The sequence below is a fragment of the Polyodon spathula genome, chromosome 1 (genome assembly GCF_017654505.1).
Source record: "Polyodon spathula isolate WHYD16114869_AA chromosome 1, ASM1765450v1, whole genome shotgun sequence".
NCBI classification, from domain to species: domain Eukaryota; kingdom Metazoa; phylum Chordata; class Actinopteri; order Acipenseriformes; family Polyodontidae; genus Polyodon; species Polyodon spathula.
Window position 1 is genome coordinate 108,037,942 of NC_054534.1, and position 23,141 is coordinate 108,061,082.

Here is a 23,141-nt window from a genome sequence, read left to right on the forward strand (position 1 = left end):
CTCAATTCAAGCACATACTTTACAACATGTTGTGCTCTACTTTGTCCTGATTCCCAACCCTCTTGGCTGTCTACCATATTGTAACTCAAATGGTGAGAAGCTTGTTGATGACTAGGTTACTTCCCTAATAGCAAAAAGAAGATAGAGAAGCATTCTTACCCAATTATTGGTGTCTCTTTGCATGAAGTGACACAAGAGCTGATTTTGAGTCTGATTAAATCATTCTACCAGTCCGTCTGTCTGGGGGTGGTACTCAAATGTCCTGATAGAGCAAACCTTGAGCAATTTGCAAATCTGCTGAGTGCACCCTGATATAAAAGCTGTCCCTTGGTCAGTGAGGATCTCTTTGGGTATTCCTACATGAGAAAACACTTGACCCAATTGTTTTGCCACGGACTGAGCACTGATACTGCGCATAGGGTCAGCCTCCAAAAATCAAGTTGCATTGTCCACTATCACTAAAATGAACTGATATCCTGATTCTGTGCCATCTAAAGGTTTCAACAGCAATCCTCTGCACCAAACTCTTCCCCCGCTAAGCAACACCGTTCCCTATTTATGTTCCAGGCCACGCCCCCATCAATCCTCCACAGCCAATCCCTAATCAGCTAAGTCTGTGGGAAAACACTGGCTTTGACAGTAGCATAACCTGAATCACCTGTGGCATGACCTTACCAAGATGGCCACCAAAAAATGTCTCAAGGAGTCTGCGAAAAAAATTATAGAATTTGCTCTCTCTTGCGGAATTTTCATTTTTTTGCAAAAATACAAAAACTGAAACATTTGCTCCCTACTCTATTACTGTACATATCACTAGAGTGCATACATGCTATTTGTATAGTGAGAAGTGCGGCGAGGTTTCATTGCAAGCTTTAGTTCAGCCATGGAGAGATTCTTAAGGCCATCGGTGAACTCCAGAAACAAATGTAAATTAGCGCCAAATATAATGGCAAAAGATAGGGCACAAATGCAAAACGCAAGTCCAGTATTTCCAATAACTCACCATCATAGCTTCTATTAAAACAGCAGAAGACTGCGACAATGACCATGGATAGGCAAACAGTGGCTACTGAAGAACGGAATAAGGTAAGATAGATATTAAAATAAAATATGGCAAACATGTTTGTTCTGTCTTTTTTCAGATTTTAGTAATGCAATTTAATACAAAAAAAAATAATTTAACTAACTGTGGCTAACTTTTTCTTATTTATTTATGCTCATTTACATTGTTTTTCATTAAAAAGTCATTGCCACTGAATTTTGCAGAAAACACTCTATTCTCATTGTGTATTTTAGGAAATTTTACCATGTATTTCCATTTGGAATACCTAATGTATGTTTCATCTTGGTGAGGTCACGCAGGTAGATCATTCCAGTGCCACCACCTGTCAAGAGGCCAGATTTCACACCTTTTATTCACCTTCAACCTGCTACAGGGTCCTTGTACAGTCAACTTATACTGTGTTTTATTTTACTTTATTCTTTCATATTTGTTCCTGTGAAACAAGCTTTTTATTGGGAAGCGGTTTGTGAAATACGTTATATAACAATTATTTGATTGATTGATTGATTGATTGATTACATGTAGTACGTGTTCTTCTGTCAACATGGTCTAATCAATAATTAACCAAATTTGTTAATTATCATGAACTTTCGAATTAACTTGAGACTAAAGCATGAACCAATATTCACTAAACAGACAGGAATCTTAGTAACTGTTTAACCGTTTAGAACTGAGATGTTCAGGAGAGGAGCTGCACAAATCAAAGCTGGGTTGTATGCTGTGACAGTAAGGAGAGAGGAGTTAAATTACAATCCAACAATCATTTTAACTCAAATAAACTGCATTTGCAAAATATGGATCCCCAGTCTTAGAGAAATCAATGTCCTTTTAATAAGCCATGAAGAATTAATCATAAAATCAAAACAATAACAATAACAAAAAAACAAAATAAACAAGAAATCTTATTTTTTAATTACCTGGCAAAGCAATATTTGAAAGATAACTCTTATCAAAAGAGATTAAAGCAGCTACTCCATATTTTAAACTGTTTTCCTAAAATAATCAGCATTTCCTTTAACAAATGACTATCAATTGCATGATAAGCTTTATCTCTGAATAAATAACCATTGCTCTCATTACACCAAACCACAAGCCTCCCATAATTTAATGTATGACCCCGGGTGCTTTGACAGCAGCCGATCTGGTACACATGAAGCCCATCCATTTCTGGATAAAGTGCTGCTTTGTGTTTATACGTTCTATTTATATATAGCTTATTGCTGGGACAATCATCTGCTATTGTGTGGAATTATTTATGTATTTTTTAATATATAGAACTTTAATATATTTTCAAACTAGTCATTTTCAAGTTTATGCATAAAAATATTTTTAAATAATTGCACCTGACAAAAAAAATAAAGTCATCATAAAGACTCCACAGAGTTAACTCTGACAAATGCAATAGAAGAACCATATACAAACTATGAAACACAGCTTCTATACTACCATAAACAATAATGAACTGTTTATAATACTGACTACATTTGGTACAAAACAAAACTCAAAGTTGGTTTAAAAAGAGTTTGAAAACTTTCAAAGCATTTATGGAAATCAAAGCCCGGAGCTGATCCCCAAGAAACATATTTCATCTCTGACCATGTTTATGGAAGGAATCACTGGAGGAAGCAGATGCTTTTCTGTTATCATCGGTTATAACAGAATGCACCAGGCAGCTAGAACTCAATAAGGCATTTGATTGGTCATTGTATACATGGGCGTTTCCCTTGAAAGGCAACAGGATTGGCTTGTACACCCCAGGAAGTCAACATCAGAGGAATAAAAATAGAAACTTTGTAATTAAATTTATTTTCAGATAATGTGCGCAGTTGGAGACAATGCTACAGCTACGGACTGTTATAATAACTGTAGGGTACAGTATACTTGGGTAAAGAGCTGTACATTCTGAAATGTATTGTTATTCACATGCTTCATATATGGCTTAAATGTTGATCAACTTGAAGTAGTCTTCATGAAAGTACTATATAATGATGTTCAATTCAAATTGGGTTGTTTTTTTATTAATCTGATGCAGCAAATTGGCAAACCCTTTTATAGTGAACACCCTGCAAGTGAGCGTATTAACAACTGTGCAAAAGAGCCAGGCTCATCTACATTCCTGTTTTAAATTTCAATGATAGGGGGCACTATCAGAACGACAGTGCCCTTTACACCCCCCCCCCCCCCCCCCACACACACACACACATATATATATATAAAGAGTATCAAAAGAAACTTATCACTATTATAACACATTTGTTTTTTAAAAGAAATAAGGTATATAAATGATGGACATTGGCGAAATGTTTTTGGTTTCTTTTTAATCACTTGATCATTCATCCTTGATGATGACACGCTTGTGGGACAATAACTGAAGCATATGCATTTACAAACAACACCTACCCAAGATCAAAAGATAATTTTCCAGCATCTTCATGATATCAGTTGTTAAATCAGCAAAATAAAGTCACTGCACCTGCTCTTAAATAAAGTTTGTCATTTTTCGATCACATCTAGTGAACTTTATATTTGATGCTCAAAGTGAGAAGTTTCTTTTGATGCTCAGTATTATATATATATATATATATATATATATATATATATATATATATATATATATATATATATATATATATATATATATATATATATATAGGCAGGTTTACAATATTTGTATAGACTTTAAATATTAAAAGTAAACAATACAATCTAATCAAATGAAATACAAAACACATCCCAGGCTATTACTGCAGTGTGAATACCATCAGTTACTAAAAGAAAACATTATATATAAAAAGTGCACTTGTAAAATCCCTGTTGTATTGGGAGTTCCAGCTGAAATCCAATTCCAGTCATTGTCCAGCAGTCCTTACATGTGTTGTGCATCCATTGTGTCCAAGTACTTGGCGTTGATAATCTTGGGAAGCAGGAAGTTCCTTCGGGAATAGATCAAGGTATGTATGTTAGATAACTGAAGTTAGTCTCAAATCTTGATACTCCTGGGGCAACAGAACCAGTTGTCTCTTAAAAGCATCCCCTCCTCTCCCCAAAGCAGTTTGCCTTCAAATATTTTGCAGTCTGGGCAACATGAAGGCAAACTGTCCACTCCATAGAGAAAGCAGAAAGAGGGCAATTTGAAATCTTGAAAGTTCTTGAGTAATTTCACTTGCTATAATCCCATCAATCACTATGTGTATTAGTATACCATGTTCATTTCCTTATCTATGTATCTACTTTATAATGCTTATATGTTTTTAAGTTTTGGCTCTTCAACTTCTCAAATTCCATAGAGTTCACACAAACTCTTAAAATGTCTAACAATTCAATAAAAAAATCGTGGCCAAAGGGGATTTAAAGAATTTTACTACCTTTTACTGCAATGTACAAAAATAACAGGCCATGTGTCTGAAAGTGTCACAGCTCAAATAAAACTGGTGAAAAATGCCCACAAGACCCTTACTTATCAATCACTACTCAGTAATGTGCTATACCTGCTTCCTAACCCCATTGTTGCCATAGACACGCACCTTTCTGTATATCAGCACAACAGGGAATAGATGAGTTTCAAGCCCAGCCTTCCCTATAACTCCCATGGGACTGAAAGAATGTTACAATATACTTATTCTAGGAAAAGTAATTGCTGTTTATACTGGACCAGGGCCCCACTTGTTCTTGCACTCCCACATTGCCATTACCTGACAGGAATCAGTGTGATCATTATGAGTGGGAAGATCATCTTCATGTATGGCAGGGGGTACATCCCAAAGGCACACAAGACGAGCAGCTGCAGCATCTGAAGCCCAGTGAAATAGTGAATCTTCCTCTGGGGCACTTTCCGGATATAGTGGGTAGGGGGGTAGGAGGTCTGAAGAGAAAGAAAAAGGGGAGAGAGATCAGTTTGTTTTAAAACTAATTAGTTTTGTTCACAATACTGTACACATTGTTGAGACCAACGTCTTATAAACATCAGCTCACCATTCAGATCAGTCCTTTTAAATTGAGAGCCGATCTGAAAATTTGCCTGTATTCGGACTGCCGCCCTATTTAGACCACAGTTTTATATATTAAGTTGCCCAAATGAAAATTACAGTTTGGGAAGGAGTAACTTAGATTCAGGTTCCTACTCCTGTCCTATACTGTTCATATGGTTCTTCCGGCAGGGTTAGGATTGGAGGATAGTCAAGGCAGTGTTGAGACCTGGATCCAGGGGAGATTATAACAACAGCCGGCAGCATTTCATTTATATAGCACTTTTCATGCCACAGCTCTGCCAAAGTGCTTTACAGACTTTCATTTTATTTGCAAGCATATAGTTTTTATGGTGAAAATTAAAACTGTCTCAGATTACTTAATAATCTGTGGCAGGGTATTCCAGAGCCTCAGGAGCAAAACAGCTCAAAGCCCTATCTGAATACATATAATGCTTCAACCTTTGTGGCACATGCAGGCTTCTTTGACAACAGTCTAGGAAAGGTTCGTGAGCATCAAACTTTCTAGATGTGTCCTCACCTGCTCTTTCAGGAGAAGCGCCATGCGGTCGCACAGCTGGTTACCGTCGATGGAGGTGAGGGCGATGTAAAGGAAGAGGCCATACAGGACGGGTTTGGGAATCCACTGCAGGGGCACGGGCAGCAGGAACACAGACAAGCCCAGCAGGATGTTGGCAGCCAGTGAGGTGAGACGGGTCTCCTTCACACTGACAATCCTGGTGAGGTGGTGGAGAGGGGGGCAGAGCAGAGGTTAGTGCAACGACTCCTTGAGGGTTACTAGGAATGTGTTACTCTGCACGGGCAGCACAGAAAAGAGGCTTGATTTCAGCTAGCAGGATCAAATAGAGGACTCTCACAGTGTGGTGTGTTAACCCTCTGCTGACTGCTGCATGAGCAAACATCTTCCAGTGTCAGGCTCCACATGTACATTATATTACTAGCACAAGGGTGTTTTAAGTCCTATTTTAACGCTATCATGAATAGTCTATTTTTTCGTCGCTAATTACTTTAATAATTAAAATGTTTATTTCTGGTCTGATGTTCGATTGGGGAGTGAGTTGCTGATTGTGGCTCTAATAACACATAAAGCATATCTTTGAGCACTGTCATAAACTGTCCAATTAAAAGAGATTGCTGATTCCAACTAATAACATATAAAACATAACTGTGAGCACTGTAATAAACTGTCCTATTAAACGAGATTCCCTAAATGGGGACACATAAAGGGTTAGGAAAGGATCAGCCTTGGGGTAACTGAACGGAATCTCGTCATTCCCAATCTTTTCTTATTTTCTGACCATTTTATAAAAAGTAGTAGTCAGACTGCTGGCACCTGAAACAAACCTCTAGGTAGAAAAATAGAACCGAGTGCTGAACAAGTGGGTTTGCACAGACACTAACAGTTTGGCATCAATCTTCTGAGGTAATACACAGATTACACCAATGAACTGAGAAGCCCCGCCCCCGCTGTTCACACCCTGATAGATAGCAACGTGGAGGAACACTTACGTCTCGTACAGGTGTCCGTTCTCCACGCGCTGCTCCACGCAGGCCAGCTGGTGAACGTGCAGAGTGGAGTGTGGGAAGGCGGCATGCATCCATGGCAACCCCAAGACTGACATCAGAACATTAATGAGTCCTGACAGCATCAGGTCCCAGTGATAGGCCGTGCCCTTCAGCAGCCTGCAGTAGAGAACCATTCAAATAGAGTCAAATAGGGTCATGTTCTACAGTACTATTACTGACGATGTATGGTAAAGGATGGTAGCACAAAACGAATGGAAGAATCTATACTGTTCTTTGACATAAAAGCAGTGATCTGTTTGGGGTACTGTTGATAACAGACTACCCTTCAGAAAGGTTGATAGCATATCCCTTATAAAAGTTACCAAGGTTTACCATGTTGTTTTAAATGCTTTACCATGCCTCTTTGCACTTTAAAATGCTCACTTACGGTTTATCATGCTTTCAATATGCTTTATTACACTTTGCCATGGAAAACTTTTTCTAAGGGATGCATTTTTCCTTTTTGTTTTAAATGAACTGTAACATTATTTTCTGCAGGTGCTTTGGCATGAGAATTTTTATTCAAGTTGTTTTAAAATCCTTGTGAAATAATCAATAGCGTTCAGCTACCAGGTGGCATGTGATCAGTTCAAAGAAAATATACTACAATCACAAACATGCACAAACTTTATCCAGCACTTTAAACACTCTCATGCTTAGAAAACTAGCGGGCTTCTAGCAGACAGTAGATGGCCGCTGCTGCTACGTCACACATCATAGACTGTGAATCCAATTTAAAATCAATCCATGCAAGTACCGGCTTTTTAATTTTGACTTGCAGTAATGAAAGCTCAATTCACATCTACTGGACAGAAAATACTAAACAAAGACGCAATTGGTCCAAATTTATTTTATCCACCAAAACCAGCCAATCAATACTTCTCACTGACGAAAGCAACCAATCCTGTACTTGCAACGGCCGAGTCAGCCAATCGCAGCCTGTTAGCTCAACTGAACCCAGACAGCACTTTCAACAAGAAGCTGAGACACGGACAATTCGGTAATATTGCTCCATTCAGATATCTGCCTCTGTCCAGTTAAACTATAAGCAGCTCTGATAAGTAAAATAGATATTTGTTTATTTTTAAAAAATATTCATTTTCAGAACTGTTTTCCTAAAGCCTTTCTCAGCAGAAGGATACCCGAAGAATAATTACAAGTTTAAGGTACATCAAAGTGCTGAGGACTCATAACTTCAGCCACAGTCAACTATGACATGATAGACCACTCGTCAACAGGTACTACCACTTAATTACTGTCATACATTATAAGAAAACTTTGTGAATTTCACCTCAGTTTGCATTGGGCTAAATCTCAAAGCCATTTCCGCAGCACAATGTTTACCAAGGCAGAAATAAACTTGTGTTAGGAACTTGTGAGTACAGCAGTCTGAAGTTTTATTTCTTATTAGTTTTTTTTCTTTTGGAAACCGATGACACTTTGGAGTAAATTTGGAGCATATGTTTAAAGGGTAAATAAAGCCATTTAAATGGATGTGTATTTTAATAACTGTGGTTTTCCTGCATATTCCTGAAGGATCAGATTCATTGGCTGAGTAGCGTAGTGCAGTAGCAGCATAAAAGCACCTCCCCATTACTGGTGACCCCTAAGCCGCTGGCTTATACCTGTTCTCTGGCGCGTTGGTCAGTGACACCACAATGTTCTGGTCAATGAAGATGAGCAGCGCCAGGAGGAATCCCAGCCCCATTGCACTCACAACGTTCATGGGGGAGAGCTCATGGAGCGGAGCCACGTTGAACATTTTACTGGTGTGGAAAGTGAAGATTGGAACTGCAGGAGGGACGAGGCAGACAAGGTTTATCAGGAGCTGCTTTTTGATTGATTTGTTAAACAAGACAGCACTTTATATATTACACCATCATTGTGGGCAGAGGGTCAGAAAATCTTTGGCACAAGTACATAAAATACAGATTCTAGTCCTCAAACAGTGCTACGTGCTGTCTGACCTTGCAGAAGAGCAGGACTGTACATAGACGGGCATTGCCCCTCTTTCTTTTTATCCATGTTCTTTAGGAGAGCAATATCTTTAAGCCTTTAATACATCAACAAATGTCCCTGATGCAAAATGATTTATATATTTCAAGCACCTCCAGAGTTTAAATGAGCCCAACCAGTCCCACATACATGCATTACCATGACCTAGATTGTGACTCTTTCAAGAGCTTGTGCTAAGTAATGTCCAAACCCAGTTTCCCATGTTTCTACATACAAAACATGTGTAACACCAGGCAACTTTTGAGCAACTTGTTGCAGGTGACATTTTTAAGCAATTTTCACCATTCAAATAGTTCCAGTTCCAATACCTGAACAAACTTGATTTCAGCTGCTTGTCAATGTTTGAATGTTTCCCTTACAACGAGTTGCATGAAATTTGATGTTACATGGACTTCAAAGACTATGCATGTACTTTAGCTTAGATGCAAGTACATACAAGCGACTCCAATATGCAAGGTGAAGCACTCCATGCTGCTGGAGACGCTGGTCTCTTGCTTGGGTTGAAGGTGCGACACTTACGGTGTATATCAAAGAACAGGTAGGATCCCACGAAGGAGCACAACAGGACGGAGATGGGCAGGGCACAGTCTGACAGGACTTCTCGTACTTTGGCGTGGAGGAAGGGGCTGAAATGCAATGAGAAAGTTCTCATTAAATACACTCCCTTGGGACTGAGCCATTAAACACTGCAGATCCATCACACAAGCAATGCAATAATAAACGAAACTGTTTAAGGGTGAGCGTTTGCCAGAATGATTTTCTAAAATTTTTGAATGTGCTACAGCTGAAAATGTTTTCTAATGTTCCCTCACCTTCTTTTGAACTGGTAGAGTGTGTATCCGAGCCACACAGTACCCAGCATGAGCAGCAGACTGAGCACAGCACTCTCCCGTCCGCACAGCACCGTGTCCAGTATCCCAGAGGAGGCATTACTGCTATGTCCAGGGAGGAGCGTCATATTCGCCACGTGATCCACGGTACCATTCTCAAACTGCGGATCGTGGTAATATTTGTGGAAAACTAAAAATTGAAAATGCATTTTTGAGTTATGAATATCAGCAGTTCTTTACAGTGGGTCTTTCTTGTTGTTTTTTGTAAAATGTTCGTTGAAATTTGAGGTTGTGGAATGAATTTTTTTAAATAGCCCCACATTGTCTTAGATGTCATTGTATTTTCGGATGAGACCCACCCCCTGCCCACCACCAGGTTAGTCGCTTGTCCAACCCTATTTGTTTGTTTAATTGAATGTGTGGCTGGTACTACAGATCTAGATTAGCACTAACCTTGAACTATATAATTCTATTGTAGGTGATGCTATCCAAGATTAATAGTTATCAGGAACTATGAAACCAGCTGGTAATGTTTTATATGTTCTCCTGTTTTAAACAGGCCAGCATAAAATGCAACTGTTACATTACAGTGAAGTGGGTGTCTCATTTCAGAATGTCAAACATGGTCCATGTGTTCTAACTTTCCTCTGTGTTGATGTTGTGCCAAAGAGTTGTTAGTTGTGTACATTCTAAAGTAAATTGAGCTTTTTTGTTTTCTTGTCAACCACTACTGTATAGAATATTACAAGGTTAAAAGCTCTGGCATGGTATCAAGTTAACTGCCAGGCTTTCAACAACCAGATTTAAACCCAAACAATGAACTTGAGACATTCGATAATGTCTGGGCTGAATGTTGGAATTTGATTGTTTCATTGTGTTTAGCCAAGTCTTACTTACTTTTTACAGTCCCTTTGACTGCATCAGCCACGAATGCAATGGAAATAAAAAGTGCAATTACTTCTTCTGTTGATCTGAAAGAAAAAAAACAGAGCAATGTGTAAATAAAAAGGGACAGTTTGATAATGGACTAACTATGAAGACAGTGGTTCAAATCTGCCCTTAGTGACAAGTGAACCCATAGTGTCACCGATAGTCTCAACAGTTTGGCACATGTTGCACCAGGCTTGGATGGATACGATAACTGAACTGCTGCCTTACTCTCCAAGCCAAGCTTCAGTCAGGATTGCCTGAAATATAAGCTCACACAGCCACAGTCTGCAGTACCTTGGGGGATGATTTGTAAACAGGGATACTGATGTTGCCGACTTTAATAGAAGGCACTGGCTGAAACTATCGAATGTTTGCACTGACCCTACCATTCAAGGTCAGTGCCAAAGCAAATATGCTGCATTTATTAATATCTCATCAGAGCAAAGCTGATTAAGTTTTGTGAAGTTGCATGAAGATGTATGGATCTTTATGATCTATCAAAAGGGTCTTTATCTGTCAGCCTGAAGACAAACTGAATTAGTTTTTCCAGCACTGAAAGTGGGTGCTGTCCAGGGTGCTGAAGGCCAGTCATTCACATTGGTTAGGCACTGCACACAAAGTTGCATACAGAGCTGGCATATACTTTCATATGTGCTCTATGCATAACACTAATCTAGTGTGCTTTCTTTACTGTATCATGGCCCATTTATGCCTGTGTTACAACTAATGTAAACAAATAAAAGCCTATAGCCAAGCTTCTCAAAATGGTGTACCTTTCTTTAAAACCAGATAAATGCCATGATTCCGTACCAAAAGGTGTAACAGGGAAGCAACAGGTGTAACAGATTGTAGCAGGGCAATGGCCCTGCACAAGGGAAATTAATGTTCCTGTATTTTTATACAGTATGTGGAAACGGGTTTGTTTTGTGTGCTTTTTGGGGTTGTTACATTTGATCAAATTATTGTTTACAGATGGGCACTTGATTGAGACTTGCTGCCAGCTAGGTTTGGTTGAGAGGAAGGGCAGCGAGTGATTGGCTGTGCTGGTCCTCAATCAGCAGGTGGCCGGGTCTCAACTGAGTGTCCATTAGCATTAAAAACATCCAGTGGCGATCACTCTGGGTGACTGCACCACAATGCTGCAGAGGGGAGCCGCATATACTCAGGAGAAGAGCGTCCGCGAACTACAGCTACACAACCCTGAAACTGCAAGATGTGCTTGTGAAGCCAGTTCCCAGCCAAGGCTGTATGAAGAAGCAGGTGTCGCTGTATGAACACCGACTCATAAGTAAGTTAGTTTAGGAGACAGTGATCCCATGTAATATATAGCGAGGGTTACGTATGCAGCAGGTTCCTGGAGCGGGACGGCTTGTTTAATAAGGCTAGTACTCATCCTGTCTGGCACCTTTATTTTTGTACTATGTTTTATTTTTCCTTTTGTACACAGTCTCCTCTATATGTCCTCTGTGTGTTACCATTGTTGGTAGCTGCACATAAACTGTTTGTTTACTTTTTGTGTGTGATAAGTCCTGCACACATGAGCGCCATGTCAACTCCCATGGATCTCTGTCTTACAGATCAGCGGTTACCCACACACATGACACAAATACCCTGTCACACAGGTGTAACAGGTATGCCACATATTCAACAAGGTAAACTGGATACAGACATACAGTGGCTTGTGAAAGTATTGACCCCCCCTTGGCATTTTTCCTATTTTGTTGCCTTGCAACCTGGAATTAAAATTCATTTTTTGGGGGGGGTGTATCATTTGATTTACAAAACATGCCTACCACTTTGAAGATGCAAAATATTTTTATTGTGAAACAAACAAGAAATAAGACAAAAAAACAGAAAACTTGAGCGTGCATAAGTATTCACCCCCCCCCCCCCCCCCCCCCCCAAAGTCAATACTTTGTAGAGCCACCTTTTGCAGCAATTACAGCTGCAAGTCTCTTGGGATATGTATCTATAAGCTTGGCACATCTAGCCACTGGGATTTTTGCCCATTCTTCAAGGCAAAACTGCTCCAGCTCCTTCAAGTTGGATGGGTTCCGCTGGTGTACAGCAATCTTTAAGTCATACCACAGATTATCAATTGGATTGAGGTCTGGGCTTTGACTAGGCCATTCCAAGACATTTAAATGTTTCCCCTTAAACCACTTGAGTGTTGCTTTAGCAGTATGCTTAGGGTCATTGTCCTGCTGGAAGGTGAACCTCCATCCCAGTCTCAAATCTCTGAAAGACTGAAACAGGTTTCCCTCAAGAATTTCCCTGTATTTAGCGCCATCCATCATTCCTTCAATTCTGACCAGTTTCCCAGTCCCTGCCGATGAAAAACATCCCCACAGCATGATGCTGCCACCAGGGTGATGAGAGGTGTTAGGTTTGCGCCAGATATAGCGTTTTCCTTGATGGCCAAAAAGCTCAATTTTAGTCTCATCTGACCAGAGTGCCTTCTTCCATATGTTTGGGGAGTCTCCCACATGCCTTTTGGCGAACACCAAACGTGTTTGCTTATTTTTTTCTTTAAGCAATGGCTTTTTTCTGGCCACTTTTCCGTAAAGCCCAGCTCTGTAGCGTGTACGGCTTAAGGTGGTCCTATGGACAGATACTCCAATCTCTGCTGCGGAGCTTTGCAGCTCCTTCAGGGTTATCTTTGGTCTCTTTGTTGCCTCTCTGATTAATGCCCTCCTTGCCTGGCCCGTGAGTTTTGGTGGGCGGCCCTCTCTTGCCAGGTTTGTTGTGGTGCCATATTCTTTCCATTTTTTAATAATGGCTTTAATGGTGCTCCGTGGGATGTTCAAAGTTTCGGATATTTTTTTATAACCAATCTCTGATCTGTACTTCTCCACAACTTTGTCCCTGACCTGTTTGGAGAGCTCCTTGGTCTTCATGGTGCCGCTTGCTTGGTGGTGCCCCTTGCTTAGTCGTGTTGCAGACTCTGGGGCCTTTCAGAACATGTGTATATATACTGAGATCATGTGACAGATCATGTGACACTTAGATTGCACACAGGTGGACTTTATTTAACTAATTATGTGACTTCTGAAGGTAATTGGTTGCACCAAATCTTATTTAGAGGCTTAATATCAAAGGGGGTGAATACATATGCACGCACCACTTTTCCATTATTTATTTTTTAGACTTTTTTGAAACAAGTTATTTTTTTCATTTCACTTCACCAATTTGGACTATTTTGTGTATGTCCATTACATGAAATCCAAATATAAATCCATTTTAATTCCAGGTTGTAAGGCAACAAAATAGGAAAAATGCCAAGGGGGGGTGAATACTTTCACAAGCCACTGTACATATGGATTAGTTTGTACCCCAGATCCCCAGATCTTGAATCAGATTCCTGTGTTTAAACACTAAATTAAAACAGCTGAATTTGTTGAATTACTTTCTTTAGATCAAGCTCTGCATTTGCTTCTCAACGTGCCATAATTTGAGACGGTGAGATCCACAGGGTCACTCTGTTGTTGGATGTGATACAGTAGATTTCAAAATGAAATCCAGTTTGAAAGAATGCACCGAGCAGGTAGAACTCAAGGCTTGCTGTGTAAGTACAGTTTACAATGAGCATTACTGACCGTTTGAAGAGCTTCATCACCAGGCTCACATTGAAAACAGCTCCGAGAATGAGAAATAAGCTGTTCCACAAGCCAATGCAAGCATAGAAAGCAGGGAAGTTTATACTGTAGTCATCACAGATTCCTCGGATCACTGAAAGACAGCATGCTAGTTTATATTCTCCACTCACCAACTTCCTCAGACCTCATTTTTCCTGCTGATTGATCATTGTCTGCTCCCTAATAAAAATAAAAAACACAGACACACGCGCATGCACACACGTGCACACACACACACGCACACACATACACACACATGCACACACACACACACACGCACATGATAATTACCACTGATAAACAGAGCTAGAGGGGCTGTCGTTAAGGGAATAACCAACGGCGAACCAGAAAACAGGGAGTAGATAATTCCGCCAATGCCTTGCCCAATGATTGTCTTCTGCACATCTGTAATGATAATAAAAACAAATAATTTGGTGAACACTCACATGATTCTTCTGAAGCCAGGTGGGTGGGGCGTGGTTGGGGGGTCCTGACAATAAAGCTGCTGTCACACTTTGAGCCAACACAAATAGTTATTCAGAAACATAAAATCAAACTTATTAAATGTTTGCACCACTATTTAGTTTCATCACCAGGCATCTCAAATTAGATTGCTGAATTAGGTAATGAAACACCAAACATCAAAAAATATCAGAGAAAGCAGCTTCTCACTAATATGGCGGTGATCCTTTGATCTGTCTGTCCTGAGCCAAAGGACACTATTATTATTATTATTATTAATAATAAGATGCCCTTATCCAGGGTGACTTACAATTGTTAAAATTATATCATATTATTTTTTACATACAATTGCCTATTTATACAGGTGGGTTTTTACTGGAGTAAAGTACCTTGCTCAAGGGTACAGTAGCAGTGTTCCCCACCTGGGATTGAACCCATGAACCTCTGGTCAGGAGTCCAGAGCCCTAACCACTAATCGACACTGCTGCCCCATGTACTGCAGAATAATGGCTGCTGTATTCTGAGAAGTTATATGAGGTTTAACATCATTACTGTTAATGATTCCTAATGATAATACACACACACACACACACACACACACACACACACACACACACACACACACACACACACACACACACACACACACACACACACACACGCACACACAGTTGTAGGCAAAGGTTTACATACACCAATGGAAATTTATAATTTCTAGAAATTTCTTGAAAACAAAGAATTAGGAAAAATCTTTTGTGGCAAAAAAGATACAAGAAATAGACGTCTACAATTATTCCAGCATTTTTTTATGCAGAGTATTGAAGAGTATTCATACTCTTTGATGCAATGATAGCATTGTCTACAAGGTGCTAGAAATTTCAATATGATAATGCAGAACCTTATTCTAGAAAAGTCTAGTCAATTTGGGATTGTAGGTGAACATAGGATGATTTGCTATCATTACCAATAAGTCAATATGGGAAAAAAATAAAGAGCTATCTGAAGACCTTAAGCACAAAATTATTTATTGTCATGAAGCTGGAGAAAATTCCCAAGCATTTGAGTATCCCAATTTCAGCTATTGTTTCTATTATTAAGAACCTTGATTTTATTCTTCTTCAACCAGAACTACATTTCCTGTGTCCCTACAGCCCCATGGAAGGATATGACCACCTCCATGCTTGACAGTAGGTATGGTGTTCTTTTCTTTGTACACCTCACCAGACGTAACGACTATCAGTGTGACCAAATAGCTTGATTTTTGTTTCATTCTTCCACAAAACCTTTGACCACAGCTCATATCCATCATTCAAATGCCAGTTTGCAAACTTTAAGCAATTCTCCTTGTGACGTTCCTAAGTGGCTTTTTCCTTGGCTGGCAACCATTGAGACCTTCACCATGCAATACTTGACCTGTGATTGAAATAGAAACCCTACTCCCACTTGCAGACAATTCACTTTGAATATCTTGTTCTTGGTGAAAGAACATTCTTTCTTCCAGACCGTGGGATTGTTGTGACAGTACCTTGAATGTTGTACTTCTTGATAATAAAAACAGTAGTTGAAAGTGAGAAGCTCAGATGCTTGGAAATCTTCTTGTATCCTTCTCCAGTTTTATGACAATAAATAATTTTCTGTCTAAGGTCTTCAGATAGCTCTTTACCTATAAGTCAACATGGGAAAAAGTAATGACAGCAATCATCCTATGCCTAACCCTTTTATACTCCATAAGAATGTTCACCTACAATCTAACATTTCCTGGACTTTGTTAGAATTAGGTTCTGCATTATCACATTGAAATTTCTAGCACCTTGTAGACAATACTATCATAGCATCAAAGGGGATGAATATGTTTGAGTTTGCATTTTTGCTTAAGTAAATAATAATATTTCAGAATTTTTTTCTCCCCATCCACAAAAGAAACTTTTACTACAAAAGATTTTTCCTAACATTCTTTGTTTGAGAAATTTCTAGATATTATAAATTTCCATTGGGGTATGTAAATTACAACTGTATATATGTAAAACTACATTCTCATTCCAAAATGATGAAGCATCAGATTGTCTCCACTTTAAAAAGCACTACATTAATGAAAGCATTGAAGGAATAAAGAAAAGAGGTGCAGGTGGGATTATTTAAGGCAATTAGTTCAACAGCTTTATCATCAAAACCACACAGCAAAATTGTTGTTAAAGTTACAGTTTTTATAATTATTCAGGTCCTTGTGAAACAGGTGTTAGAATTAAATTGAGATTTGTTATCTAGAATGTTCACTAAGTTAAAAGTTCCACAATTTGAAATTCTGTTTATTTTCTGAACTCTTTAGTGCAGTTGTGAGAGCAGAGGGAGGTGCATCAGGAGATACATTCTTACCGATTTCTCCCCGTGTGCTCTCATCGTTCAGTGAACCGAACGCTATTGCTGGCAGAAGGATGGCGATGTAGAGAAAGATGGCTGTTGTGATGTACTTTACGATAGTCTTGTTGTCCCCAACTATTCCTAATGGATACAAAATTCAAGAGCACAGATAAGATGGAACCCCATCACATGACATTTTCAATGATGCAAAATGGGCCATTCCATGAATGGTAGGTTTGTCACACCGACAATCAATAGTAATCAATACAAGACAAATGGCAAACCAGTGGTTTTTGTGGTGATTGTAGTTGAGCATGTTTTTCTAATATGTTTTGCCATGCTTCATGGGGTTTTACAATACTTTCCTATGCTTTACCATGCTTTCACTACATTATATTACATTTTGCTATGCTTACTATGGAAAACTTTTAATAGCTTCCCTTCTTTACCCCAGAAGGAAGCGATATGGAAGCTTGCTGACATTAAGTGCCCCTTTAAACTCTGACAATCACTGTCTTGTTCTTAATAAAGTGTCCACGCTCAGCTTTAAAGAATGAAGAAACTGGTTTCACCCACCGTCTGTGAAGTCTGAAGGATAAAGAGGCAGCCGGCGACACAAGTCAGTGTAAATCCCTCTGCCAGCCCTGAGGAAGTCCGGACTCTGGAAACAGACAAAAACAGTTTATCAACCCTTAAAAAATATGAGACAATACTTCCTTTGCATTTTATTTTCAAGATCCTGAAAGGGGGGGGGTGGGGGGGGGTGGAGTATGTACGTCTCAGAATAAATTGTTCTTATTTCAAGATATTTGCTCCCCCACTTTTTTTGTGTGCCAATAATTTAAGCTAATGTTTCAATTTCCACTGAATATCATGTTTCAGACAGGTTCACAGATGTTGTGTGCCTATCAATAAGGATTTGTGAAGTGATTGCTGTTTTTCACTGGATAGGGCAGATGGACTCATCCAAAACACTACAGTTGACATCACCACAAAGCAGTGTGACTGCTGTATAATGCTTTGTCTTTAAGGCTGAACCTAAAACATAACTTAGTACAACAATCCCCACCCCATTACTCACCCAATTCCCCCTTCAAGTTTATTTCTACTCTCCATCTAGCCACTACCATTTCCTTTGGCACAAACGGTCGTCTGGTGCAATGAACAACAATGAACAACTGTTTTACCACTATTCTAGTTTTTTCACTCATGCCACCTGAAATGAATTCATTTGGTCCTCCGGATAGATTCTAACGCAGTTCTTGAAGTCAAGCCAAGTATCCTACAATACCCAGATGTTCGACATGACATACTAACACATCATGTTCAGTCCTGATACACACAGTACATCGGATCATTCCACAATAGGTGTTGTGTGCATGCAGAAGGATTGTGTAAATCATGCTCATGAGATTGTCTGAAGTTTGCACAGACGTCACCTTTGATGACATTTGGTCTCATCCATGTTGCTGATGACCTATAAAGTTATGATGGCATATAAAGTTACTATCATTTTGAAAACATGTTTCAAGGGCTTTCCAACAAAGAATAATTAAATTGAGCAAGCAACCCGTTGGGCTCCTACCCTGAGGGGCTTATCACTGTGTGGGTCTGTGCCCTCGGAGACATGCTCCTGGAGAGTGGTGGTGAGCTGGTGCCTGTGGTTCACCAGGGCCTCTTTGAACTCCTCCTCTGTTTTGGCCTCTAGCAGTTTCTGCCTGAACGTGATGTCAGAGAACATGGTGGCGAATGTGCGGGCCAGCTCTATGGCAGTCTTGGTGCTTTTCTGGAAGAGAGAGAAGTTTGGGGGTGTAGATTAACAAGAGAACAGAAGTTAGTGTAGCCTCATGCCACCCCCAAGCAACATCTTCAATGAATTATCTCAGAGGTTTATATAGAGCTTCTAAAGGTATGTAAGGATAATTTCAGGTTAAATAACAGCCAAAAGAGGTTACCTTTGTATTAATATTTACCTTATAATGCAATCCCTGTAACAGTAATAACGTAAATTATACCATGAAGCCTTCAGCTTCATACTTTTATAATTAAAATTAAATAAAAAAACAGTTCAAGTTTATTGGGCCATAAGATTCCATTTAAAGTGTTTAAAATGCCATAACAGATTAATAATCATAAATCTATAGTCACAAATGTCTTGCTTAATCATTTCTAGTTTTGAGTCAGTTCTTTTGTTAGAAAGCAAGTAGTTCTAACAGAATAAATCACAGTATTCTACATTTCTGTTACAGTTCAGACTACACTAGGTGCTGATAGAGAATTCCTATAAGGTTTAACATGAGGTGCTGACTGCATTTTGAATTGGGATTTATTGAAGTTACTGTTCATGTTACTGTTCATGTAATTGGAAATGTCTATCCTGTCAAGGGTAGACCCCAACAATCATGACCTCCCTTCTCTTTTCTGTCCTTTTCCTTTCGTTCTCTTGATGTTGGTTTTGCTCATCAAAATTTTGAAGTGGCTCAAATTTGTTGGTTGTTTTGATTTCTGGTGGTTGTGTTTGACGAAGTTTCTTTTTTTCTCTGCTTCTGCCTACCTGAACCCAGCTGTTCTGACCTTCTATCTCCCTGGTGGCTTTCAGTCTGTTAGAGGTGGTACAGACTTTCATGAATTGTGGGTGTGCCAGCTCCTCAAGCTCATGTTGCTGTCTGATTTCTTCCAGCTCCATTTCTAGCATACTTACTAGTTTTTGCGTCCTGGATCATGCGGCACTTTACGCACACTTGGTTTAGCTCTGCTGGGTTTTCTCAGATTTCCCACATCATGCAGGTGTCACAGATTACTGGCTTGAAGACCATGCTAATTTTTGGGGGGCTTTTTTGGGAAGTTTAGTTTCTTCTGCAGCTGTCAACCTGCTTTCAAACTGCTTCCAAAAAGGGCTGTGCACTTTTCCACGCCTGTACTTCTCCCACGCTGTCGCTTACATTACCTCACCAATACACCTGCTGACCATTTCTCTCACCTCTTACTGAACCTCGTATTGAACCTTGCTCATCTTGATCAGGTGTGCAATGGCCCTCGTTATTCTAAAACCTCTTATGACTTTTACCATTTTGTGTGGTGCCAGGACCAGTATGACGTATCTGACTTCACAGCAGTTCTCCCCCCAGTTCTGAGGCCGCTCCAGCCGGGAGATGCAGACATGTCGCCTCAGAAGGTTCTTGGTGTTGCAGCTGTGGAACAATACAAGGCAGCAGTCACTACAGTGAACAATACTAACCTGACCGGTTTGTCAATAGCTCAGGTGTCAATGTTTCTGAAGAGACATCCCCAGTCACGCAGTCGACTCTCTGCTCAGCTGTTGTTTCACTTACATGACACAGAGCCAGGACTGCTGATACTGAATCCCTGTGATGGTGGCTGTCACACATTGAATTGTTTCTGACAGGAGATGGACTGTTGGAAAAAGAAATAAAGAGAAGGTCAAGTCAGCTCACTGTTAGGTTAAACCTATAGAGCGTGAGACGGTTCAGGATTTGTTTTAATAACCAAATGTGGCATTTAGGACAAAACAAGAGAGGCAAAAACAGCAGAAATTAGAGGTAGGTATAGATATGCCTGTTACAAAAGTACCCAACAGATTGTAGGCAGCGCATTGAGCCTCTGTAATAACAGACCTTGAAACAGAACTTTATGACATTTTCAGTTCCATCATCAGTCAGTAATGGACGGTTGTCCATTTGATCAGTGAAAATGTATTAAATGTCATCTACAGGACTGATTAAAACAAGTATTCCAATATTTTCCAAACAGGGTTGAAAAAGTAAACCAGCAAACCCTTTCTCTAACTGGTGCCTTTATTGCACAAGTGTGTCGATGCGGTTTTTGGTTAATTTAATGGTCATCAAGAATGACTTCTTATGTTGCAGCTCAATCTTCTGTAAGATTTTTTAACAATGCGCTGTGGAAAACTTGATTTGTCACAATGTATGAATTGCTTTTAAAATTCCATGAAAGCCTCTTTTCAAAAGGTCGCTGTCCCCTGGATGAAATCTCTGACTGAAAACAAACTACCGGAAACAACCCTTTAACATTGAATTGATCTCAGTGACAGCAGATCCAAATTTAGCAGCTGTTCATATCTTGAAACAGGAACACCCCCATTCCCTAAGGACCTGGTATTGAGATCTATCACCCGATCAACTGAATGGACCCCAACGTGTGTTTCAAGAGTGATTCTGGGTTTCTAAAGCACGTCGTAACTTTTACCTAAGCCAACCACAAAACACCAAGGAAATAAACTCATGGTGTAATTGAATGACACTGATGTCCCGTGCATATCACAAACATACCATTTCCAAAGAAAGCGCTGTTTTGAGCTTTCTCTGTACAAGACAATACAGCAGGGTCAAGCATTAAATGGGCATTCAGTTTCTCCATGCTCCTGGTCCGATTATATATATATATATAGTTGTCAGGACAACTTCCCATACAGTACCTCATTTATATAAAAAGTCTATAATAGGAATCAGCAGCCCCTCCACCCCCTGCCTCCAGTTTCGTCCAGCTCACCATTGCCCCCTGGTGGCATCCATACGTCTGTGAACAGCATGCTCATGACACTGTCGAAGTTGCAGTCAGGTTCGTTGTTGTCCTGGGCCACATGCAGCAGCATCTCCCTGAGCACATCGTCCAGCGAGGCAGCAGTCTCGCCCAGCAGGATACTGGCGCGGGCCAGGAAGCCGTCCAGGTCACGGTGAGCACGGATCTCCTCCTCGAAGTTCATGAGCTTCACATACTGCACAGAGGAGATGAGAGGCAAGACCGACTCATCACTCACAGCGATAGCTCAAGATGCATTATTATGCATTAGAGACTGCAAGATCCACACATTTTGGTCTTAAAAGAAATATAGCTTTAACTTGTTATGATGTTTACAATCATTCAGTGTAACAAGCTCTGATAGGAGTCAAGTTGCACTGAAGGCAGAAAAGACACGCTGTCAGGCTCAAGATCTGAATTAGCAAGGGAACCGTAGACTATATATCGTATACTAAATTATACCGTATCTGTATAATTTCTCCATAAGTTCACAAACATACACATCAACTTAACCCTCATAATGACACGTTGGAAAACTGGGATCCAACCGGACACCAGCAATAAAACATATAACTAAGAACTGGATGAATGAAAGTGTGTATATGAACACTTTATTGTGCTTTTCTTTTACTTCTAGCCACCGTTTGGTATTATGTTATGTTTTTGCTATGTGCCCATGTGCCCTAGCAAGTGAAGGCACCATTGTATTCTGGACACTAGTTTATTCTAGGAACATGTCATTTGGGCACGTGAGATATCACTGGAAAGCCCCAAGCCTCCTCAATATATGTGTTCCTAGCTCTTTCTGTTTTTGCATTATAGGCACTTGAACACACTTACCGATTTGCTGTGCGTCACAGCACTGGCGCACTGAATGAGGGGGTGGTAGAAAGTACGCAAACAGGCATGCCTGACATGAATGGAAAGCGCAAAGCCGGCGCTTTTAAATGAACTTGAAACTGGAGCGATATCTTTTGAAGCGGCCGAGTAATAGACAACAAACTAAACTTTGTCACATGACTCAAGCCTTAGTTTCGGTTTGCTGTAGTTTCGCTTAGGAGCCTGTGTTCAGGACATAAGATACATCATTGGAAAACTCAAATTCTGTACTTTCAAACCTAAAACAATTTGGGAACTTCAACCAGGCTACCTGGACTAGAATTATCCTTTGCATAGTGTGCATATCGACTGATTTGACACTGGTGTTTGCTTTCATGATCTAAATAGAGATGGATCTTGCATGTAATTCATAAGATATGCAATGATCACAGACTGATCACAACAGTGGAATTGATATAGACTTCAAACACCTAGAAAGATTGAATCATAAGTTAGGTGCCATGGATTCTGAGAAAAAAAGTGTTGGTACTGGTCTATAGAACAGATTACAGACAAAGAGGAATTAAACTAGGTTTAGGAACATGAACTTGAGAAGGACCTCAGCACCTTTCCAGTAGTTCATTAGAAGGCTGCTGTGAAGTGATGGATGATAAGCGTGGAGAGACTTGCTATCAAATTGTAAAGATTTGGCTTATGTTAAGAAATTAAATGCCTGCAAGAGTAAGCTATAAATTGAAGCACTATTGAGGTGCTAGAGAACATCTTCAAAATGATGAAGCAGGTACCTTTTTTGATGTATGCAGTAACACGCAACCTGAATCACCAGTATCTGCTGGACAAAAAAAAAAAAACAGACGCAAGTCAATGATAGGGTTTCACCAACACTACACACAAT

At 39.8% G+C, this 23,141-nt stretch overlaps 1 protein-coding gene across 3 annotated transcripts in view; it reads right to left on the bottom strand.

Annotated features, from left to right (window-relative positions):
* Window positions 1-3,721: 3,721 nt before the first annotated feature.
* LOC121309835 (sodium bicarbonate transporter-like protein 11) overlaps window positions 3,722-23,141 on the bottom strand; it is a 32,374-nt gene continuing 12,954 nt past the window's right edge. For 2 of the 3 annotated variants that reach the window (XM_041243999.1, XM_041243359.1), the window contains exons 4-20: window positions 23,032-23,078; window positions 21,377-21,602; window positions 20,179-20,260; window positions 19,914-20,037; window positions 18,432-18,632; window positions 17,423-17,507; window positions 16,862-16,987; window positions 14,318-14,431; window positions 13,988-14,120; window positions 10,359-10,432; window positions 9,444-9,651; window positions 9,151-9,257; window positions 8,241-8,406; window positions 6,559-6,732; window positions 5,570-5,765; window positions 4,756-4,925; window positions 3,722-3,996 (exon numbers count right to left, since the gene is read on the bottom strand). In XM_041243999.1, the coding sequence (XP_041099933.1) occupies window positions 3,930-3,996; window positions 4,756-4,925; window positions 5,570-5,765; window positions 6,559-6,732; window positions 8,241-8,406; window positions 9,151-9,257; window positions 9,444-9,651; window positions 10,359-10,432; window positions 13,988-14,120; window positions 14,318-14,431; window positions 16,862-16,987; window positions 17,423-17,507; window positions 18,432-18,632; window positions 19,914-20,037; window positions 20,179-20,260; window positions 21,377-21,602; window positions 23,032-23,078 (2,300 nt within the window). In that variant the 3' untranslated portion in view covers window positions 3,722-3,929. The remainder of the gene's footprint in view (window positions 3,997-4,755; window positions 4,926-5,569; window positions 5,766-6,558; window positions 6,733-8,240; window positions 8,407-9,150; window positions 9,258-9,443; window positions 9,652-10,358; window positions 10,433-13,987; window positions 14,121-14,317; window positions 14,432-16,861; window positions 16,988-17,422; window positions 17,508-18,431; window positions 18,633-19,913; window positions 20,038-20,178; window positions 20,261-21,376; window positions 21,603-23,031; window positions 23,079-23,141) is intronic. The other variant, XM_041243802.1, reaches the window with a different exon arrangement.